Here is a 24,624-nt window from a genome sequence, read left to right on the forward strand (position 1 = left end):
AAATCGTGAGCTTGTAGCAGTTATTCACGTCCTTAACTTTAGTGCTTCTCAGACAGTTTCAGGTGGTGGATGACTTCAAAGAAACCCTCCACCCATCTACTTCAAAGCAATTATCTACAGTATATATACATTAATAATTGTTTGGGTACGTAAATTATTAAATTAACTTACTTACTGTACATGTTTACAAGAATAAAAAGAAAAGAAAAAAAGAACTTGAGGCTAATTTGAATATTCGCTGAATAAATTACACTTTATTGACCTGCCAAATAAATTGCATTTACACGGTCTGAATAATATGCAGATAAATATAGTTTCTGTTGGTAAGTAATAACTTGTTTGCATTTTAACATTTTAAAATTATAACAACACATCTTAGGTCTATGCAGTTTTAAAATGATCTCACTCTACAAAAAAATCTAAATAAAAAATATAAAAATAAAAACACGTTAAGCTAATGTGAATGAAAGCTAAATAAATCATACATAAGCAATATGAATTATATGAAAACATAAAAATAAATAAAACATTGGAAAACAAGCATTTTTAATAATAATAACAGTGGTGCCAGGATAAGAGGAGTTAACCATTTTAGCTGTTGGGGTTAAAAAACATGATATTTAATTTAGCTGAGTATATGACATTCTGTTTAGTTTGTCATAAAAGTTGTTTAGAGCACTCACTGTTTAACTTGGCATTACTTCACAGTATTATTATATGGTCTATTTTTTACTGGTTTTAAAACAAGGACAGTCATAAATCATCATACACGATGACAGATTCATTATCTTTTAAGACTGTACTTCATGTATCAGCAGCCCAGACGCATTTCTAGCAAAGAGATCACCTCAATTAAAATCCCACTACCATTATCAGGTGAAGGACTTCAAGCTTCATTTTAATTAAGAGCTCTTCCTTTTCAAAATGTTGATTTGTGTTGTTTGATTCGTGCCCTGATGTGTCCCATTCCTGTCTTCACCCAGGCCCTGAGGTGTCAGCAAAATTTAGATGCGTATAGCTGACACTAAGGGAACATTTTTTGAATTGCAATGTTCTGTCACCTGTTCAGTCCAGCCATCCTGGTAATCAACAACTACGAGGTGTCAATCACTGCAACAGCAGTCAGGAAATAAGTTTGCAAGATGTGCACTTATCAAATCAAACACTCTTTCCCCGACAAGCTACAAAACAATACTAACAAGGACAGACTATAAAGTTATAGGCATCCTCAGGCGCACAGCAGCCGCAGTACATCAGTCAGAGGAAGCTACTATGCGTAAAGGGCAGCAGGATCCACGCTGCACCTTGTCACATCACTTCCTGTGCTAAAAAAGCAGAGGAAGTGTTTTATTAATACTGTGTTACCGTGTACGGTTCGTGTGACACTTTCAAAACAGAGTGCTGGCAACATCAAGAAGCACAGGGTTGATGTAACCATAGATCTTTGCTCTTCTGTTTGATCAGAGGTTTGTCTTGGGGTTCATTCATGTTTTGGACAAAGCAGCCAGTGCTGTTCAAAGTGACATACTGTAGAAAGCTCCAACTTTCCACACGAGGATGTAAAAAACTGATGTAGCAAAGCAAGTAGAATGTGCTGAATGTCAGTGACTATTATTTCAAGGAATAGTTCTGGCAAGATCTAAAAAATCTGTCATTTACTCACCCTCATGTTGCTCCAGATCTAACTTTATTTTTCTCAGTGAAATGCAAAAGTGTTCAATTTTTGAACACTGTGCTAGTTGCTCTTATCAATGATATTACAATGAACAAATAAACAGAGACTTGGGGTGTGCTATGTTGACAAAGGAAATGAGATCTTAAGGTAATGAAAGCGTAAACTGTCAAGGTACTGTTGAAAAGTTAAAGTACAACTAAAAAAAGAAAAGAAGAAAAAAAAAGAATTAATGAACATGGTTTATCTTTGACGTTTATGTTGCGTTTTCTCTTTCTCTCTCTTTTTTTTTTTGCATTTTTTGTGTAAATAACAAATTGTATTTTTTGTATGAACTGTTCCTTTAAGGCAGTGAAGGATAAACTCATTGAACCCCCCCCCCCCAAAAAAAGGAAAGCGAAAAGCGGAACTGCCAATTAAGCACTGTCGGGTACTAGTGCAACCTCAAACTTCCAGAGGTGTCCTAGAGGTCAGACAAGACTTCAGCTAGATGAATGTTGGCTACATTCAACAGAGAACTTCAAAAGCCCTTCTTATCTGTTCTTCTTTGCTGCCTCCTTTTTTTCTCTCTGTCATTTTTTACTCCACTCCAGCTTTCTGTCCACACATTTAGAAGAAAAGGGGATTGTTGCATTCCTGCTAACAGGAAGAAGTGCCACAAAAGTTCGCTGGTGCTCGTTAGGCAGATCTTTTGTGAGGGGACTTAAATGTCCCTAAGAGGGTCCAATTATGTGGCCAATTGTTTTGACAGAACTGATCAGCTTACAACTTAAAGCACTCTATTAACATCACAACCAGCTAACAAGTTTTGTACTACGAAGGGATAGTACAACAGAACTTTCTTGGTCTTTCACACATTGTCAGTGTAGGACACTGTGACACTGATGACAGGTTGAAGCCATGAGATTGATGGCGAGGCAACTGGGCAGAACTGACATCAATAGAGCACTGAGAAGTAATCAGCAATACAGCTAAATGCTCTTGGAGCAAAACATCGATCAGTCTGATGCTACACTGCATACTTTTACTTTATTGTACTTTGCTGTTGAAATAGTGCTAAAAATTAAAAATATTATTTATTCACTCTCCTGTCTTTCCAAATGCACATTATTATTATTATTATAGATTTTTTTGCTGTACAAAAAAGAAGCTATTCTGAATAATTGTTATGCAGATCTTTTCCATAGAATGACACATACAGTGTCTATGTTTTTATACAATGTCTGACCAAGTCTGCAAAGATTAAAATGTTTTAGAACACTTTGAACAATTTTTTTTTTTTACAAATATATAAAGAGACCATAAGATTACTGCACAGCATTCCAAGATTTTTAAAACCATACAATAGCTTTGTGTGAAAACAAACCCCAGTAAAACCTTGAAAGACATGGTCACATTTGAGGGGCCAAGATTCTCCAAAAATGTTACCTTTGTTTTCATCAGAAAAATGAAATATATATGGGTTGGAATGTCAAGAGGGTAAATAATGACTTACTTTACAACTGAACTAATCCTTTAACATTTCTACCTATAGATGATGGTCACATACCAACACAGTTGAACAACGGCTCTTTCTTGCACTGATTTGAGCAGCCATCTCCATTAGCGAAGTTCATGTCATCACATTGCTCTCCAAGATATCTGAAGGGCATGCACACATAAGCCATTAAAAGAGTTAAATCACACAAATAGCCTTGCTACCACAAGACTGCTTTTAAATATATCAAAAATGAACTTTATGTCAGTCATGGTTCAAAACAGCTTTTACCAACATAAGAAATAAAATGAGGCTTATACTCAAAACAAGAAAAATGGAGCAAAACGAAATGCATTTAATTCAAGATACAGCCTCTGGAAACAATCTTACACAATTTAGCTTCTCAGCAAACAAGTCAATTCAATAATGGATTCTTTCGACTATGTCTAGTACAGATTGTTTTATTCAGAAAAACTTTATCTATTTTCATAACATGGCTGTAACCATTGTCACCCACAGTGGTTGCAATAAACACAAGGATATGTTTTTAATTTCCATTACATCTATTTTTATTGAATGCAGTGAGACTTTAGAGAGTGAACTCACTTTTGGATGAGTCCATCTCCACAGTAGGGTGAGCCCAGCTGGTGAGAGAGAGGAGGAGATGGTTCACTCTCTGCTCTTCTAGATACTGTCAGCACGTGGTAGGTGTACGTCTCATCAGGCTTTATGTCCCTGGAAAACATAAACAAGGATTATTAATATGTTATTAAACTCTTATGCAGGATGTAAATTATAAGGTGTTTTAGTGGAACCCAACCCCACAAAGCTTGCATTCTTAAAATTGTAGTTGAATAAAAAGGTTGTGGGGCCTTACCTTTCAAAAGTTTGAGGTCAGTAAGAAATGAACACATTTATTCAGTAAGGACACATTAAATTAACCGTAGAAAAAAATATTAAACCAAATTCAAAAATGTAAAAAAAAATGTCACGGTTTTTATAAAAAAACTGAATAAATGATTTAACAGCACAAATGTTTTCAACATTCTTGATAGTAATAATACTACTAATAATAATAATAACATTTCTAAATGTCTCAGCTTTGGTGACTATTTTTTAAAACATTAAAAAAAAAAAACACTTACCACCACTGAAACTTTTGAATGGTTGGCAAGGCAAGGCAAGGCAAGTTTATTTATATAGCACATTTCGTACACAATGGTAATTCAAAGTGTTTTACATAAAACAAAGAAAAATAATCATAATAAAATATAAAAAAATACAGTGCAATCATTTCGGACATCGCACAGTGCTCATTCAATAAATTAAAGCTAAACAGATGAGTTTTGAGTAGATTTAAAAGTGGCTAATGTTTTAGCACATTGGATCTCTTCTGGAAGCTGATTCCAATTATGGGCGGCATAACAACAAGTGCTCAGATATTTTCATATATTATAGGTTTATATTCAGTGAGCATATCTGCCCTGTATTTCGGTCCTAGATCATTGAGTTATTTATAAAAGAGTAAAAGCGATGTGCTCCGATTTTCTGGTAGGGACATATGTTTCAGTAAGGTTTTCAAATGTTTTATTAAAGAGAAAAGTTTGATAAAAAGCTAGAGCACTGTTGTCAAACAGACACTGGTGAACAGATATATATTGCTTACATGCTTTCTATATACTTCAACAAAACATGACAGGAACTGTCCTCATTTGTCACTTTATTATATTTAGCACTTTATTATAGAACTGCTAAGTAGCTAGTTTGAGTCCTGCTCCTGCTTGAGTTGAACGTGCACACTTTTTCTATATTATGTTTATATCACAAATATATAACACAGAACCCTTTAGTATAAAGAAAAGACGTTATACCTTTAAAAGAATCCTGCTTACCTCTGCCTATGTTAACACTTTTAAATATTTATAGCTGAGAGATGGAAAATTACTTTGGAATGAGTGTTTACGGGACGAGTTGTAGTGTGTGCCATTATAAGGCGATAAACACTCAGTGCATTTAATTTAAGGGATTTCATGCGAAACTAACTGTCCCCTTTCATCCTCAAGGACCAACAATTAGATGCTAAGAAAGGATGGCTATTGTAATGTGACTCTAGGTGGAGTACAAAGTGTGCTCTCGGCACTCGTCATGACTGTAATACAACCCTTCAGGTACACGAGGCACAAGGCTCAGCTGAAACAGAGCAAACCTCTATTCATCATATGTGCCGGGATCAGGCCTCTAAGCTCAGCAACGGACCACCCAAATGACCCAAGACCCCCTCGTACCATAAAATGCATTTCCTCTCACATTCTATTTATCTTCACCTCACAATGAAACACAAAGAATAGAGCAATGGAGAATAGAGGTGGAGGGAGCGCAGGATCAATTTGGGATGCAGAGGGGGAGGTACGGCGCTTCACTCTTGGACAATACGCTTATCTGTCTGCATTACTAGTCCTCAACTCCCTTTATTTCTAAAAAAAAAAAAAAGAACATAAATGAAATATCTTGCTGTTATTGACCCAGCCACTTATGGGGCTCGGGTTAACAAAAACATTTTAATCGCGACTCAGATCAACCTTTAAACCTCTGTCTGCACATACGGTTCTCTGATCCTTTACACCGCTTTAACTTTTCACCTGCAGGAACACAAACTTGGAGGGATCGCACAGTGTGCAGAAAGCCTCACAGCTGGTTCAGGTATATTCGACTTAATCAGCTCCACCATGAGACTCTAAAACCCCACTAGCTCCTCCAGCTGCAAACTTCCCAAACAGTCAAATATGGGTCAGAGAGCCTCGGTGGTGTGAGAACTGCCGAGTGCCAGAGGACACTTTGCTAGAACTGCATGCCGAGTCTGAGCCAACCCCCAAAGGCAGGAGCTGGAAGATCTTGGCCCACAATCTGGTCTTGTGGCTGTGTTTTTCTAAGACATGTTTGTTGTGGAGAGGCAGAGCAAAGCTAAAAGAGTACTGCTGCTATCCTTAACAGCCACAGTGACTCCTGAGGTAGACCGTTGGCTTGGCTTCCACAACCAGGAAAGGATATTTTGCCTATTAAATCGAGTAAGTATCAATTTAGCCATCAATGTCTTGTGACTACATTACGAATTTATAGTGAGGCTGTTTGTTTGTGAAATCATAATCATTTGTTTGAGCAACCAGAGCTTCTGTGCATTGCTAAAAACACTCAGAGAAGATCATTCTTAAAAATAAACCTGCAGACATAAAACCTTTTATAAATACGGCAGCATTCAAAGACATGGTACAAGAAGACAGCACTCTTCATAGTCCCATATGCGTGGAACCTCAAAAACCCTGGAGCTCAAACGATGAAATCGGTCACAGCACCTTCCTGTCTTGGTGTTTTCAGACGATAACAACATTTGTCAAGCCTCTGTTCTGGAATTTGTGAGAGCTCATGACATCATCACTATTCCCGTGCGGGATACCCCAGAGTAGTGTGGGAAAACACTGTGGCTCCGAGCCTTTCACTCTTAAGTCAATAAGATGGGAGCGTGCAACACTGACAATGTTCAGGAAGCACACAGGCTGTTAAACAAGACAGTAACCAGACACTGAAGCAGCCAAAATCTCTGGGTATAAATGTGACCAGTTTCACTTCCTGAAATCATAATGGGTTGGTTTCTATCAACACTCGTAGGTTTTCATCTGTCCAGGGTTTCTTTTCTTTCCCAAATTACCATATGGGTTAAAGAACCATAAGGTGCCATTCATTCATACAGAAAGTTTTTTCATTAAAAAAAACATGAGGCACATTTTTTGTTTAACTTATTTTAACACGAGTGCTGTGTTTTTATAAAGCATGTCATACACAATGGGAACATGGGAAAAGTAGTGCAGTGGAATAAAAAAAAAAGCTCTGTGTGAACATGGTTTTGAAATGTTTTTTTTTTTTTGCAAATACAAATTATTTATTAATAAATATCAGATTTTGGGGAGAGTCACACCATATTACTTCGCACAAACTGAACTAACCTTTATTATCTGACAGAGTCATGAAGGTCTGCAGGGGTCCTCTCTGTAAAGTCATTTCCTGTTTTTTTTTTTTTTATATTGTCACGTTGTACAGCCAACAAACCTTTTATCAGACAAACACTTCTCAAATATGAATACACAGTTAAGCAGTTAAATAATTTAAAATAGGGGTGCATGATAAATATCGGCTCTGTGTAGTAACAGCTGCTCTATGTGAAATCACGCACCTTATGGAATTTATCGCTGATTAGAGAACCGGCTTTACTGACGAGATGCACATTAATTTTTTGGCCAATATTTATTGTGCATCCCTAATTTAAAAATACAGATTTTTAGAAACTAAAAATCATACAAGAGGCATACGGTATTATTTTTTTTCTGTCAGCAGGCTAATTTGAAGTGTGAATTAATATCTTCATGCAGACTAGGAAATGAAACATTTAGTATTTATCACTTATGGAATGAAAACCTGTTTTATTGTGCAATGTGGTCTGCACTTAAATGCAGCTGGACTTTGGAACAAACATGTGGAAGAGTGAGATATACAAGTCCCTCTTTTCTGGTGCGTGTTATTGAGCTTCATAGAGAAGCACACTCATCTTCCTTAGTTTTTCTGAAGGTACTCTCTTTTAGCCCAGATGCTGGAAAAGTCGCATTATAGTATTCGCTGTAAAGGAATGAAAGAGATGCATCTCATAATGCTAAGCCCTCTGTGCAGCTGCTTGCTGCTTGAAGTGTTTAGGAGGAGAATGATGATCAAGAAACTTACTTCAAAGGAGTGGAAATAATTTGTCATTTAAAATCAAAATCAGATTTCATATGGTTATATAAAACAACAACACAACCTCAATCGTATAATTTACCAAACCACAGATGTTTGGTCAGACCGCAGCTCAACCCAAGAGATCCATCAAGTGGTGCTTACTATTTGCTCTATGAATGAAAGAGAAGCACGCTGCTGGAATCATTGACAGCTCTGGGGAAAGTTACCTTAATGGAGATAAGTAGTAATCTCTTCAGATTACTGGAAAACAAAAATACACTGCATAAACACAGATGTCTAAACCAGAATGTCCTAAATAGATACTATAGATACTATTCTGAATTGAAGTCATGAATCATACATGCATTTCACAGCTTTAAAGCAATTATCCATCAAAAATTCCATCATTATCCATCCATTATCCTTCTGAGTTAAGAATGTTCAAAAAGTTTTAATTTTGCATTTCACAAGCAGAAATCGCAACTTATTGGTTTGGAATGACCTGCAGGTGAATGATGAATTACAAAAATGTTAATTTTGGGCTGGTGAACTATACCTTAAAATGCACAAGACAGTGCTAAAATTAGCATATCCTGTGCATGCTTACCACATGCAGCATTGATTTGTGGGTCATGTGTGTTCTTTTAAAACACTTTGTCTAGTTGCCCTGTGACATAATCATATTGATAAATTTGCAAATGAAAACATGGCGTGTGTGAAGCAGTTTGAAGGTTCTCGGAGGAAATGGCCATGTAATTTTGCGCCACTCTGGAGCTGACAAAACATTTTATGGCCCTTTTTTTCCATGATATTAAAACGTTCTATAGTTAATTGTCACACAGTGATGAAGGATCAGGACTGTCTGGACTCTGCAAAGACCACCCACATTGAGGACTGAAAGGGAGAAGAAATGAGAAAAACAGATAGTGGATGATAAAAATAACAATAAAATAGGACAAAATAACTGACAAGAATCATGCCTGTAGTAATACTTTTCATTTCAGGTGTCCAAACAAATCTCATCAAATGATTTCTGTTAATTTAATAATATTTCTTACGAATCTTTGGGAAACAACTCCCTACCTATAATTCAATTACAGAACTCTATAATTGAGTTGTAGCTTAACTTTATATATATATATTTTTACTCGCTCTGTCATCATTTTCACTCACTCAAAAAAAACTTTATTTTTATCATTGTACTATATTAAATTGCATTACATTGATAAATGTATATAGACATCAACATTTGTGATGTTACAAAATATTTCTATTTTAAATATTCAAAGACTATTTTTATTTTAAATCTCCTGTTAGAATGATATTAGCATATTAGAATGATTTCTAAAGGACCATGTGAAACTAAACTGTAATATCATTATAAAATATTCAACTAAAAATATTTCATTACTTAATATTGAGAAAAGTAATAATATTACACACTATTACAATTTTTACTGTATTTTGAGCTTTCAGAAACTCCAAAAAAACATACAAAGAAAACAAATTGTATCAATTTAACAATATTACATTCATATTATAGGTTTTAATAATTAATTTAACTTCTCTTTCCGAACAATTATACCGCTATAATAAAACTCCATGAAAGCAATAAAATTATACACATTTTCTGGTAAATTGTGTAACAGTTTTGGGGAAAGAAAAAACTAAACTAAAGTTAGTCACCAAGTCAAACATTTGTAATAGCAATTAATGTATGATTTAGGAGCAAAACAACACTGTTTCTTTGACTCAGACTGACCCCTAGCCTTAATGTTGTTCATGCCAAATCCAACTACTGCAGAAAAAAAATCCCGGACCCAGAGCGCTCCCCATGCTAAGGTTGGAACGGGACGATGGTGAGGAGTCGGGGTGGTGGAGGGATGCTTGAAATACTGTAGAGAGAATGAAGGTAAGGTGGCTTGGGCTATTTATAGAATTTCTCTCTTGAGCTGATAGGACAGATGATGTAATTGCTGATGATGAATTGGCCGGGTTAATTATCTGAACATGCTCCTCCCGAACTTTGTTAATAAAAAATAATTTGTTAAATTGATAAAAGTGGAAGTCTTTCTGAAATACGCTGTATTACTCCACACATCAGCTTTTGCGAATTTCAGATAAGGGGAGTTTTTTTACTGATCCCAGAGTGGTACAAGCACAAATACATTTTCTCACCATCTGGTGAATACAGCTGTGCAGCATTAATATATAAAACAAACCTTTTCAATAAAAAAAAAAACACATTATCTGAGCAGATTAAACTGTTGGCTGATGTATCTGTATACCTCACTAACACAACTTGGATTGTGCTACTACAAACTAAACACGGGATACTTCTGCAAAGATTTAAGACTATTTTCAGTTTTATATATATGTATATATATATATTTCACTTTTATATAGCTGTCACCATATTTACTGTTACTAATATTGCTAATATTGTTTTATTAGACTCCTAAAACAGGTTTACATGCATGCAAGGTAAAAAAGAAAATTACTGCTGTAATTGGTCAGATGGCGCAGTTCTTGTGCAGCGTGTGTCGGAAACTAAATGCCCATTGCCATGACAGAATAACAGCCCTTTGAGTTTGACTCCTAACCCTAAGATTGTGGGTTCAAGTCTCAGGCCATCAATACCATGACTGAGGTGCCCTTGAGCAAGGCACTGAACCCCCAACTGCTCCCCGGGAGCCGCAGCATAAATGGCTGCCCACTGCTCTAGGTGTGTGTTCACAGTGTGTGTGTGTTCACTTCTGTGTGTGTGTACTTTGGATGGGTTAAATGCAGAGCACGAATTCTGAGTATGGGTCACCATACTTGGCTGTATGTCATGTCAATTTCACTTACCAAATCGAGCCGGAGTCTGATAATTAAATGGTTGAACTGGCTGATAGACATGAGACCGGAGCAGGACATTTCTCAGTGTGAAGTGTAGACAAGTTTTTGGTTACTATGGGATGTGAGAAGACAAATTTACTCTTACAGCATCTTCTCGAAATGATGTTAACCACATAGAAATGTTACTGTGTTTGTGGGCAGGCAAGTTGGCGACCTAAAAGGTGGGCGGACATTATGCAAATGTGTTACTCCATGACGTAGGGCCGTAACATAATAAGTTTCAAATTCCTGATGATTTAGGCGATTGCAAGCAGACTATTTTTTTTTTCTTTATCTATCGTGCACTGTAGGCTTCACAACTTTGCAGATAGTTTATACTGTTGCATGACACACTGCATGAAAGGTAATAGTCAAAAAGGCATAATAGGGGCACGTTAATGTACTTTCAGACTGCACACAATATATAGCATGACCAGTGTTGTCCCATTCACACACAAATGACTCTGAACTGATTATTTAGTGAATCAAAAACACACAGCACAAAAAGTAGAGTCTGATTCACAAACCAATGACTCTTATGAATTGATTATTTTTAGTGAATCAAAAACATATAGCATAAGCTGTGTAGTCCAATTCATTGAGTTGGAGTCTGTCTGTCAATCTGTCTGCCTGTTTGTGCTGTCATCAAAGAGGCAGAGGCTCTTCAAACACTCTCCAACTGTTTTGTGGCCTCTTAGAATTTATGAGTATCCCATGAAGTTAAACTGCCTGGAAGCACTTCAGCATATATCTCTCAGATGACAACAAGCTGGCAGTGAAATTCTTAGAGCTGACCTGAACCCCCAGCCCAAGGAGTAAATGATATGTTTGAAGACCACACATATAGTACCTAAGAGACGTTCATACAATGTCAAAGCTCATCAACATATGGCTAAAGCAAAGACATTATGAGCCAGTATTCCTAGAAATTTCCTAGAAATCTTGAATAGTGTTAGTGCCATATAAATTGACATAATTTGTTTATGTTGGCAGTTATGTTGACATGCAAAAGAAAACTGTTGAGAGCCTCTTTAAGGGTTTGCCATTAAAAACTTTTATAAAAGAAAAACAAATATTTCATTCTATGTGGGATGTAACAATACATTGATGTGTATTGATACATCGATCAAATAACTAACAATACAATGTATCAATGCAATGCCTTAAATATTTTTAAGATGAACTTTTGAATATTTATTTTTGATGTTAGCCATATTTCTACACATTGCCCATGACTGCCCATACGTATTTCTGCCAAAGTGTGCATTCTCTTTTAAACTGTACAAGTGCCACACAATCATGATGCCGAAGCCTAAAAACTCAAGTTACTGTTATCATAGTTTATCTCATTCCACAAGCCAATGATGTCCTGTGATTCATAATCTCATGTGCAACTTTTCTCATTTATTTTTCTATATTATTTATTTTATATAACACTAAAGTGTATTTTAAGTCGAGAGTGTTCAAACTGGGATAGGGTTAGGGAGACAAATGACAAATAAGTTAAGTTAAATTAAATGTTGTATTTTGGTTGCACTGGTGAGCTAATATAGATTAAACTGATTGTGTAAAATAGACACACATAATAAAATACTGTAATATTATTATATTGATCACAGGCCCCTCAATCTAATTAAATTTAATCGTATCAAGCTATGTTTGAGGCATGTTGGATGTTGTATTAACCTAAACTAGAAATAAAACTATTCAAACATTTTTGATAAGTGAAATAAAGCTGAAATAAAATAAAATATGAATATTATATGAAATCTTAAACTTAAAGTTGCCAGGGCAACATTTCTAATTTTCATTTAGTTTAAGTTAAAGCGTTTAAAATATGAACTGGAAATAAAATAAAATAAAAACGAAAACTGAAACAAATTAATTAAATGACAAAAGCATATAACAAATTATACTAAAATTTAACTACGAAGAAAAGCTCATTCAAAAATATTGCTTAAAAACTACTGTTGTATATAAATAATATATGCACCCCTAATCCTTACCTGTCCACATATCTCAGAGTGGGTTCCTGAAGGATCAGCCCATGTGGTGAATGTGTGAATGGTGGCTGACGAATCAGTCTATAGCGTAGAGGATGACACGACCGGCACAGAGGATTGTCTGGCTTTGAGGCAAGCAATGTGGCATCGATTTCCAAGTGCTGCTCCATGGTGAAGAACTGCACCCCAAACACCTCCTCCTTCACATTAAGTTTGAGCGTCAATGCTGCATCACAGAACACATACTGGGGACCCAGTGAGATGTTGTTGCCACTGAGGGTCAGCAGAAGGATGTCGTGAACTGCAGGAAGTCCAGTCTCCTCCGGAGAGAAGAAGGTGACCCAAACTGTGAGGGAGTCAGGCACCAGTGGATAGGCAAACTCGAGCTGCAGCATACAGCCCTGGGGTGGGCACATCACTGAACCAACACTACTTGAGTCTAGGCCAGCGTTGGGGCTCCAAGTGCTGACGCTCGCTTCACAGGCCTGCTCTACATCTGGTGGACCTAAAGAGGACAGCAAAAAAAAAAACAAGACTTTTCCTCTAGTCAACATGTTTCAAACTTAGCAGAAGTTAATGTCATGTTATTTTCCCTTAGACACTGTGAGATTATGAAAATGAGAGGGGTATATTTTTGCTGCCAGGATGTTAGCGTGCTTGCCAGAGTATTGCTATGCAGTTGAAAACCTTTAAACCCTTAAAGTATGAACCATGGTAATATTGCCAAAAAGAAATAATGGATGTTCACTAGGCCCACCTTTTTTAAAGACACTTGTGACGAGTGGGGCGGGGCCGAGGGACATGGGAGCGAGGCCGGGGGAGTGATTGGAGATGAACTACACCTGTTCGTCCCACCGGTCTCGAGGCCCATGGAGGAGATGGAAGGATATAAAACTGGAGCGACGACAGTGAAGGACGAGAGAGGACCAGGCCTGGGCTTTTAGTTGTGTTTTGGTTTTTATTTTATGCGCACCAGTCGTCCGTGAGGGGCTGGTGCGCTGTTTTGTGTTTATTTTGTTATTAAAATGTTTTTGATTGTCCGCCGGTTCCCGCCTCCTTCTTCCAGATGAATATGAAGGTTGATATCGTTACAGTGGTGCCGAAGCCCGGGAGAAGGAGGGACGCGCTGCTGAAGATCCCTCGCCGCTGTGGTGAATCCGCGGTGCCATCGAGCTGGCGAGGAGTGTGCCGCCATGGACGCTCGAGGCGGTGGACTGGAGCGAGTTGCCGGGGACGGGCTATCTCGCTACCGGCCGCCCATGATGTGGAGAGACGGCTGCCGTCCGTGAGGGAGCGGAGGAGTCGGCGCCGTTCGCCAGGTGGCCGGAGCCTGCTGCCTCCGCCGGAACGGGGAGGAGCAGGGAACGGGGGACTCCTGCCGGCTGCCCAAAACCGGAGGAGCCGTCGCCGTCCACCGGGCGGCGGAGGAGTGTCGTGCCGTCCGCCGAGGGCCGTCCAGTGCCACCGCCAGGCACCGCGGAGGAGATCACCCAGCTGGTGGAGGGCCGAGCAGCGGTGCGTCTGGGAACCGGAATTTTTTTTTTTTTTTTTTTTTTCCTCTCTCCCCTCTCTCGTCTCTGTCGCTCCTCCTTCCATCTCCTTTTCTCTCGCCTCGCCTGTCCTACCCCCAGGTTCCCGCAGGTCCCCGGGAGCGGCCCCCCCGGAGGGAGGGGGGGGGGAGTAGAGCGCAGTCTCGGGAGTACCCCCCGGCCTTCGAGGGGCGATGGGGGTATGTGACGAGTGGGGCGGGGCCGAGGGACATGGGAGCGAGGCCGGGGGAGTGATTGGAGATGAACTACACCTGTTCGTCCCACCGGTCTCGAGGCCCATGGAGGAGATGGAAGGATATAAAACTGGAGCGACGACAGTGAAGGACGAGAGAGGACCAGGCCTGGGCTTTTAGTTGTGTTTTGGTTTTTATTTTATGCGCACCAGTCGTCCGTGAGGGGCTGGTGCGCTGGTTTTGTGTTTATTTTGCTTTATTAAAATGTTGTTGATTGTCCGCCGGTTCCCGCCTCCTTCTTCCGGATGAATATGAAGGTTGATATCGTTACAACACTTTTTTAAAGATTCTTTTTAGTGTAGCTGTGTAGTCCAATTAACAAACAAATGACTCTAAATGAGCCAATCATTCTACTGAATCTCTCTATGTCTGATGGACCTAAGGAGGTCAGCAAAGGATGGAAACAAAGACACTTTTCTCTAAGCTATTAATCGGAAACATTTTTTTTCCATATAAATGTCCTGTGCACAACATAGAGCATGACTAGTGTTGTCTGATTCACACACAGATGACACTTATGAACTGATCGTTTTTAGTAACTTAAACACACACAGCATGACCAGTGTTGTCCAATTCACAAACAAATGACTCTAAATGACTCCTGGTGGACCTAAGGAGGACAGCAGAGGATGAAAATCAAGACTGTTCCTATAAAAATAAGAGGGGTACATTGATGCCGCCAGGATGCTAGCATGCTTTCCAGGGTATTGCAATGGGGTTAAACCCTTAAACCTAAGTATGACCAATAGCAATACCCATGTTTGCCATAGCAAGCACTGCTAATTATTTACAGATGAACATAAAAGACTGTAGAAATTGCCCTGAACAATATCAATTACAATGACTATTACATACAATTATTGGGTTCTTGGATTAATGAATGGCATTTCAAAAACAAACAAACAGATTATAAGAGAGTCAAATGATGTTCTTCGTTGAGACGGCATGAGGTCATGGGGAGAATTCTGGCCCTGGGCCCAGTTTTTCCTTTTTAGAAACTGTCAAGAGGTCATTGTGAGGCAGCAGAAGGGGGAGGGTCCCGAAGAGTGGGTGAGCTTGACAGGGAGGCCCCACTGAATCTCTGAAGGAAAATCTGCTTAAATGAGACCTACAGCAGTGGCCAACAGCTACAAGCTCGCGTCTATACTATGTAAAGATAATTCATAAATTACCTTTTGTAGAACATTATTTATTTAATTCTATCCACCTGTGTTGTCTTGCAGAATAAAGTTGCTATATTTAGCTTAAATATTTCAAAACAAATATGATTGTTCATGTTGTGATGAGAAAAATGTTTAAAAAAAGAAAGAAAGAAAGAAAGAAAGAAAGAAAGAAAGAAAGAAAGAAAGAAGGGGGGGACTACAAAGCATCTTTTTCTGTTTTGCATCAAAAAATGTGTCTTTTTCTTTGTAATTTCCTTAATTCTATTTAATTTAATGCCATTTATACATTTTAGGTGTGGCTCAAGCATCCCATTTTGAAACCACTATTGCTTTTAAAATGCTGGTCTTTGGTCAGACTGGTTCCATGACGAATTTAAAAATAAGGTGAGGTAAAAGCTTCTTTCACGTTTATTTTGGTTGACCTCAGTCAAGCGTCTGACTACAAGTTAAATGACAAATGGAAAAAGCATTGGCCAAAAGTGTTGTTTATTTGGTTGACCTCAGCCAAGCATCTAGGTAACCTCCCTCGCACATCTGACTCGGATATCACCATTGTTCTAGGGTGGGTATTTGTCGCTCAATTAGATGCCCAAAGCAAACTGGGATGTTCTGAAACTAGATGCATTTTTGCAGTATCAAATGCACAAATTTTTGCTAAATGTCTCCCACATAGATCCCCCATGTACCTCAGCTGCTGATCAAGGGAATATTAGAAGAAATATTAGATGGATAAGGGGGAAAGGACAAAGCCAGAAATAGGCTATTGCGAGCCATCAAGCAGAACTGGACTTTACAAAACAAAACTGATACATTATATCATACGTCTCTCACCAAATGAATCAAACTCACAAAGCAAACAAAAAAGTTCAGATTTAAAAAAAAAAAAAAAAATTTTTTTTAAAGTGGGACAGAGACACAAGTCATTCCTAGCATTCCTGGTTTTGTGTCTCACATTTATTCTCATCTTTTTCATGTTTTCAATCAACTGTGGGATCTTTCTTATGGACACAAGAAACTGCAGAGTAATTTGCGTAGCAAATCAGGCTGACTTTGCACAGCACTCTCACATCTGTGTTTTGTTTGTGCCTGTGTTGTTCTTTTATTGAATTCTAGCAACACGATAAGGGCATCACTGCCATAATGCTCATTTCCAAAAAGCCAACTAACGACATCTGAACAGGAGGAAAAACAAGTTTTTTTTTTTTTCTTTAACCTAGATGTCTGAGGACAGGGGGCATTCATTGGATGAGGTAAGCACTGCAGGCAGGTGATTTTCTGAGAGTGGTGAAGGGCAGAGGTTTGAACCAGCTGCAGGTCGTCAAAGTCAGGTTTTGTATCCGATTGTAAACAGTGGAAAGATGGCCCGGGCAATGAAGTACACCAGGGAAGCCATCCAAATGCAAAGCATATTTAAAGCGCTGTGGTCATGGCAAGCCTGGGCATGCCTTCTCAGCTGACTGCGTGTAGCAACTGCTGGGCCGACTTTGCTTTGAGGGATACAAGCATGCACTTACGGCTCTACCTGCCACAAGTCTGACTCACCCATTTAAAAAGCAACACAAATGAAGTGATTAAGTAATTACACAGAAAAATAGCCAGCCTCTGGAATGTAGGTCTCTGAAGTTTTTTTCAACATTTCAATGTCAAGTCCGATTCAATTTTTCAAGAGCTTTTGCAGTTTGAGCTAAAATAGTGGGCATGTGTCATGGCCATTAGGACCTAGCTTGTGCTTCTTCAGCGATTGAGTAAGTTGGGTAAGTAACACAGATACTTTACACTCTTTTATACAGTTTATACATAAAATAACTGGGTAAAAAATGGATGCCTCAGAATTTCAATAAGAATAGCCTGCCATGGCAGTTTGGTTCGCTCTGTGATACCAGATCAAAGGTTGAACTACGAGGGCAAGATCATTGATACAGCACTGGAAAACATGACTCATTCCCAGTGGTAAAAAATATTAATGTGCACAAAGCTCTATGGACCAATTCTTCCATATATCCACATTTTTTTAGCCTTAAAATAAACACATGAGAAAATAAAAATTTACGACAAACCCCTATGACAAATTTTCTCCTTCTCATAGATTACTTTGCTTTCCCATCCAATATTGGCCTCACTTGGCAACCTGAATTGGGTGAATTTCTTTAATCATTTATCCTACTCAACAAAACTGCACATTAATGGTTTTGAATGACACTAACCAATTGAACACAATTTCCAAGTGTCAACAGAAACAGGTGCCTTTCAGTTTGCCAAAGCAGTCAGCTTAAATCTGTGGAAGGGGGGCGTGGTTTAGCGAAGTCTGCAGCGGGAGAGAGAATCACTACACTGGTGCCGAAACCCGGGAAAGGAAGAAGGAGTGCCGCCGCCATGCAGAGCCCGTCCTCCACGCCACTTGCGGACATCATCTCACCCCTCGCGGCCCTACATCAGGAACAACATCAGGCCCTGCTGGACTTGAGAACGGATCAGGAGCAGCGGTTCCACGCCTTCCTTCAAGCCCAGCAGGAGGACCGCGAGAGGTTCCGGAGCTGGATCGACCGGGAGGTTCATACCGAGGCCACGGGACCGCCCGCAATTCCCGCTCACCTGCCCCTTCACAAAACGGGACCACAGGATGACCCTGAAGCTTTCCTGGAACTCTTCGCAAAATCAGCTGAAGCGTGTAGCTGGCCCTGCGACCAATGGCCAGTTAGGCTGATTCCCCTGCTCTCGGACGAGTCCCAGGTGGCCGCACAACAGCTACCAGTAGCGAACCTCCTGGTCTTCGATGACCTGAAGAGGGCCATCCTTCGCGATGGCCCAGCAGCTCCGGGACTCCTGCCGCAAGTGGCTACTGGCCGAGGGAAGGGACATGGAACACATCATCGACCTCGTGGTACTGGAGCAGTTCATTGCTCGGCTTCCCAGGAAAACAGCAGAGTGGGTCCAATCTATTCATCTCACGGAGGACCACATGGTGGCGTTCCCAGGGGTCGGCGAACCCCTTCCATCAATCTCTCTCTCTCCCTCTCTCCCCTCTCCATCTCTCTCTCTCGACCTGTCCCTCTCCCTAGGTCCCGTCCACCCGGCCCTCCTCGTGTCCCGCCCCGGGGGCAGGGTGGGTCTGACCAAGGGCACCACACGAGTCTGCGAGCCCCACCCAGGGCTGCTGGAGGGGACAGTGCTTCCGTTTCTCCGCTCTCTCCACGCCAATTCCCCAATCCACTCCCTGCCACTGGGGAGGAGGGGAGGTCTGGGCTGGCCTGTTGGCGTTGCGGGGACCCGGAGCATTTCATGGACAGGTGTCCTGTGATTTAGGTGGGAACGATGATCCGGGTCCCGGATGTCCCACAGGCCACCCCCGGTCAGGCAGACAAATACCAAATACCCGTGAGTATCATTTGGTTATCAACGTAACCAAACCTCAATCCATCAAAGCCTGATGCAACCGGGGGCATTGGATACAAGCCGCGTGGTTAAGGTGCGGTGAGTACACAGGGATGTGGTGGAGTACCCTGTGGTCCCGATCATCATTCAATTCAGGGGTCAAAAGCATAGTGTGGAGGTGGCGGTTAGTCCCCACCTCCGGCATCCGATAATTCTGGGAAGGAATTGGCCCGCCTTTACTGTTTTATTGGGGTCGTTATGTGTGGATGCCTCTTGGGGAAATAAGGCACGGAAGGGGGATGCGCGTGTGCAGGCGGGATAGACTGAGCCAGGGCCACTGTGTTCTGTTTCAGGGGAACCGAGCGAAATCGGGAGACTGGTTCTCTCGGAGCGTGATGAATTTCCTCTGGAGCAGTCTCAGGACGAGACATTAAAACATGCTTTCCAACAGGTCCGCTCTATCGATGGTCAGCCTCTCTATCCTGGCCACCTGCTCACCTATCCGTATTTTGCCATTCTAAGAGATCGGTTGTATCGAGTGACCCAAGACGCTCGGACAAAAATAAATACAACCCAGTTGTTGATTCCGAAGACCCACAGGGAAATGCTTTTCCATGCGGCTCATTCTAATCCTATGGCGGGCCATTTGGGACAGACAGCAACACTGAATCGCCTCATGACCTGTTTTTTTTGGCCGGGCATTCATGACAATGTGCGCAGGTGGTGCACGTCTTGTCCGGAATGTCAGTTGGTGAATCCACGTCTAATCTCCCGAGTGGGGGTTCCGAAAGAAATCCTCACCGACCAGGGCACAGCGTTTATGTCACGTACGCTACGCGAACTATACAGATTATTGGGCATTAAATCGGTTCGAACTAGCGTCTATCACCCACAGACCGACGGCCTGGTCGAACGATTTAATCGCACTCTTAAATCCATGATCCGTAAATTCGTCCAAGAAGACGCCAAGAATTGGGATAAGTGGCTAGAGCCCTTGTTTTTCGCTGTGCGAGAGGTCCCACAAGCCTCCACGGGGTTTTCCCCCTTTGAACTTCTCTACGGTCGCTAGCCCCGTGGGGTGCTGGATGTCCTGAGAGAAACTTGGGAGGAGGGGCCATCTCAAGGCAAAAATTTAATTCAGTTTGTGCTGGACTTGAGAACAAAACTCCACACTTTGGGGCGGCTATCAATGGATAATTTGTAACAAGCCCAGGACCGCCAGATCCAGCTATATAACCGGGGAACTAGATTACGCAAATTTGCACCGGGAGAGAAAGTACTTGTATTACTCCCAATGTCGAGCTCTAAGTTAATGGCTAAGTGGCAGGGACCGTTTGAGGTCGCACGACAAGTCGGAGATCTCGATTATGAGGTAATACGGTCCGATAGGAAAGGGGCACGTCAGATCTACCACCTCAACCTCCTAAAAAAATGGAATGAGGTGGAATCAGTGATGTTGGCAACGGTGAATAGCGGAGAGGATGATCTCGGGCCTGAGGCGAATGTCAAACCACAATTCCTCCCCCTGGCCCCAGGGGGAGATCACCTCTCGCCGTCCCAACTCACTGATCTAACAAAATTACATCACCCATTCACCCAATGGTATCTGGCTCTACAGCCTTTTAAATTCAAGGTGATCCACAGGCCGGGTGTTCAGATGGCTGTGGCCGACTTCCTCTCCATAAATGGGGAGGGGGGGGCTGCAGGCCGGATGGCTTTTAAAAACTGATAGAGTTAAATCAATAAAGCATTGGTGCCTTTAAAAATAAATTTTGGACTGGTGTGCATTTACTGTACAATACAACGATGTAACTCACTGATGAACTAACATATAATGGAGAAACTAGCCAACTAGCTATACAACTGTTCCCATGAAACCGCATAGTAACACAATCACACCTCCATTGTTTGAACCACGTTGATACAGGACTGCTGTTAAGGACATTATGCACAGGTGGTGGAATAATAACTTCTATTAATTGATTGACTGAAGATTTCCGAGGTGCTGCTCTAACAAACATGGCATCTACAGGTGCATCTCAATAAATTAGAATGTTGTGGAAAAGTTTCTTCATTTCAGTAATTCAACTCAAATTGTGAAACAAAATAAATTCAAAGCACACATATTGAAGTAGTTTGAGTATTTGGTTCTTTTAATTGTGATGATTTTGACTCATATTTAACAAAAACCCACTATCTCAACTAATTAGAGACCAATAAAAAAATTTTTTTTGTGAACTGTTGGCCTTCTGGAAAGTATGTTCATTTACTGTACATGTACTCGATACTTGGTAAGGGCTCCTTTTGCTTTAATTACTGCCTCAATTCGGCATGACATGGAGGTGATCAGTTTGTGGCACTGCTGAGGTGGTCTGGAAGAACAGGTTTCTTTGACAGTGGCCTTCAGCTTATCTGCATTTTTTTGGTCTCTTGTTTCTCACTTTCCTCTTGACAATACACCATAGATTCTCTGGGGTTCAGGTCTAGTGAGTTTGCTGGCCAGTCAAGCACACCAACACCATGGTCATTTAACCAACTTTTGGTGCTTTTGGCAGTGTGGGCAGGTGCCAAATCCTGCTGGAAAATGAAATCAGCGTCTTCAAAAAGCTGGTCAGCAGAAGGAAGCATGAAGTGCTCCAAAATTTCTTGATAAATGGGTGCTTTACTTTGGATTTAAAAAAAACACTATGGACCAATCCAGCAGATGACACTGCAACCCAAACCATCACAGACTGTGGAAACTTAACACTGGACTTCAAGCAACTTGGGCTAAGAGCTTCTCCACCCTTCCTCCAGACTCTAGGACCTTGGTTTCCTAATGAAATACAAAACTTGCTCTCATCTGAAAAGAGGACTTTGGACCACTGGGCAACAGTCCAGTTTTTTTTCTCCTTAGCCCAGGTAAGACGCCTCTGACGTTGTCTGTGGTTCAGCAAATTCCTTGACACGTCAGTGTGTGGTGGCTCTTGATGCCTTGACCCCAGCCTCAGTCCATTTCTTGTGAAGTTCACTCAAATTCTTAAATCGATTTAGCTTGACAATCCTCATAAGGCTGATGTTCTCTCGGTTGGTTCTGGATCTTTTTATTCCACACTATTTCTTTCCACTCAACTTTCTGTTAACATGCTTGGATATGTGTTCCTGTGGCTCAAGTGGTAGAGCATTGTGTTAACACCAGAAGGTTTTTTTTTTGGATACAGCACTCTGTGAAGTGCCAGCTTCTTTGGCAATGAATGTTTGTGTCTTACCCTCCTTGTGAAGGGTGTCAATGATTGTCTCCTGGACAACTTTCAGGTCAGTAGTCTTCCCTATGATTGTGTAGCCTAGTGAACCAAACTGAGAGAGCATTTCGAAGGCTCAGGAAACCTTTGCAGGTGTTTTGAGTTGATTAGCTGATTAGCATGTCATCATATTCTAATTTGTTGATATAGTGAATTGGTGGTTTTTGTTAAATGTAAGCCAAAATTATCACAATTAAAAGAACCAATGACTTAAACTACTTCAGTCTGTTTGCATTGAATTAATTTAATACACAAGTTTAACAATTTGAGTTGAATTACTGAAATATATGAACCTTTCCATGACATTCTAATTTACTGAGATGCTCCTGTAAGTACTACATCACTGCTTTTTCTTTCTTGCCATTTTGGCAGGGGCGCAGATGGGATTTTATAACTGCGGTGGACCAAACTGTTCAGCAGTCAAAATTTTTTCAGTCCAGAAAAATCACCAGCTCAGTCATAGATGACAGTACAATTGCATCTCAAAAAAAAATTATATCATAGAAAAGGTCTTTATTTTTTGTAACTTAATTCAAAAAAAGCAAACATTCTTATATTTAAATTCATTGCACACAAACTGAAATAGTTAAATATTTTTTTAGTTTTAATTCTGATGGTAACGACTTACAGCTTAAGAAAATAAAAAAAAATCAGTATATCTAAAATGCATCAAGAGTCACCACACTCAGAAGTCTTCAGGAAAAGGGCTACAACTGTCACATTCCTAGAACCAAGCCACTCCTGAACTAGAGAATAACATCTGAAGCATTTCACCTGGGTTAAGAAGAACAAGAACTGGACTGTTGCTCAGTGGTCCACAGTCCTCTTTTCAGATGAAAGTAAATTTAGCATTTCATTTGGAAATCAAGGTCTGGAGTCTGGAGGAAGACTGGAGAGGCACAGAATCCAAACTCCAGTGTGAGGTTTCTGAAGTCAGTGAGGATTTGGGTGATGTGATTGTGGCGAGTGGGGCGGGGCCGCCCATGATATGGAGGGGCGGCTGCCGTCCGTGAGGGAGTGGAGGAGTCGGCGCCGTTCGCCAGGAGTCCCCCGTTCCCTGCTCCTCCCCATTCTCGGCGGATGGCAGCAGGCTCCGGCCACCTGGCGAACAGCGCCGACTCCTCCAGTCACCCATTCCTCATGGACGGCTCGCCTGTCCCCGGCAACTCACTCCAGCCCACCGCCTCGAGCGTCCATGGCGGCACACTCCTCGCCTGCTCGATGGCAACGCGGATTCACCACAGCGGCGAGGGATCTTCAGCAGCGCGTCCCTCCTTCTCCCGGGCTTCGGCACCACTGTAACAAATAAAACTTCCTCCGTCATCGGCAAGAAGGAGGCGGGAACCGGCGGACAATCAACATGAAACTTTAATAACAAAATAAACACAAAACAGTGCACCAGCCCCTCACGGACGACTGGTGCGCTCAAATAAAAACCAAAACACAACTAAAAGCCCAGGCCTGGTCCTCTCTCGTCCTTCACTGTCGTCGCTCCAGTTTTATATCCTTCCATCTCCTACGTGGGACTCGAGACCGGCGGTGGGTCGCAGGTGTCCCTGATTTGCCCAATCATTGCCGGCCTCACTCCTTGTTGCCCCGCCCCACTCGCCACAGTGATATCTGCTGGTGTTGCCCCATTGTGTTTTATCAAGTCCAGAGTCAATGCAGCCATCTACCAGGAGATTTTTGGGAGCACTTCCATCTTCCATCTGCTGACAAGCTTTATGGAGATGCTGATTTCCTCTTCCAGCAGGAGTTTAGCACCTGCCCACAGTGCCAAAACCACTTCAAAGTGGTTTACTGACCATAATACTGCTGTGCTTGATTGGCCAGCCAACTCATCTGACTAAAAATACAGAGGAGCTGAAGGCTGCTATCAAAGCAACCTGGGCTTCAGCAACACCTCAGCAGTGCCACAGACTGATTGCCTTCATGCCACGCCACACTGAAGCCCCAACCAAGTATTGAGTGTATAAATAAACCTACATTGGATTTTAATTGTTCTTTTTCTTTAAAAGTTTCCTACTTTTAATTTTTCTAAGCTGTAAGTCACCATCAGAATTAAAACAAAAAAACTCTTGAAATATTTCAGTCTGTGTGCAATGAATTTAGAATATAAGAAAGTTAGATTTTTTAAAATTAAATTACAAAAAATATAGAACTTTTCCATGACATTCAAATTTTTTGAGATGCACCTGCTCATTATGGTTACCACTACAGGCACAATTGAAG

General features: G+C 40.9%; 1 protein-coding gene across 2 annotated transcripts in view; it reads right to left on the reverse strand.

Moving 5' to 3' along the window:
• LOC132137160 (pappalysin-1-like) overlaps positions 1-24,624 on the reverse strand; it is a 124,818-nt gene that overhangs the window by 54,130 nt on the left and 46,064 nt on the right. For both annotated transcript variants that reach the window (XM_059547454.1, XM_059547453.1), the window contains exons 7-9: positions 12,797-13,298; positions 3,756-3,884; positions 3,222-3,313 (exon numbers count right to left, since the gene is read on the reverse strand). In XM_059547454.1, the coding sequence (XP_059403437.1) occupies positions 3,222-3,313; positions 3,756-3,884; positions 12,797-13,298 (723 nt within the window). The remainder of the gene's footprint in view (positions 1-3,221; positions 3,314-3,755; positions 3,885-12,796; positions 13,299-24,624) is intronic.

The sequence above is a fragment of the Carassius carassius genome, chromosome 4 (genome assembly GCF_963082965.1).
Source record: "Carassius carassius chromosome 4, fCarCar2.1, whole genome shotgun sequence".
Lineage (NCBI taxonomy): Eukaryota > Metazoa > Chordata > Actinopteri > Cypriniformes > Cyprinidae > Carassius > Carassius carassius.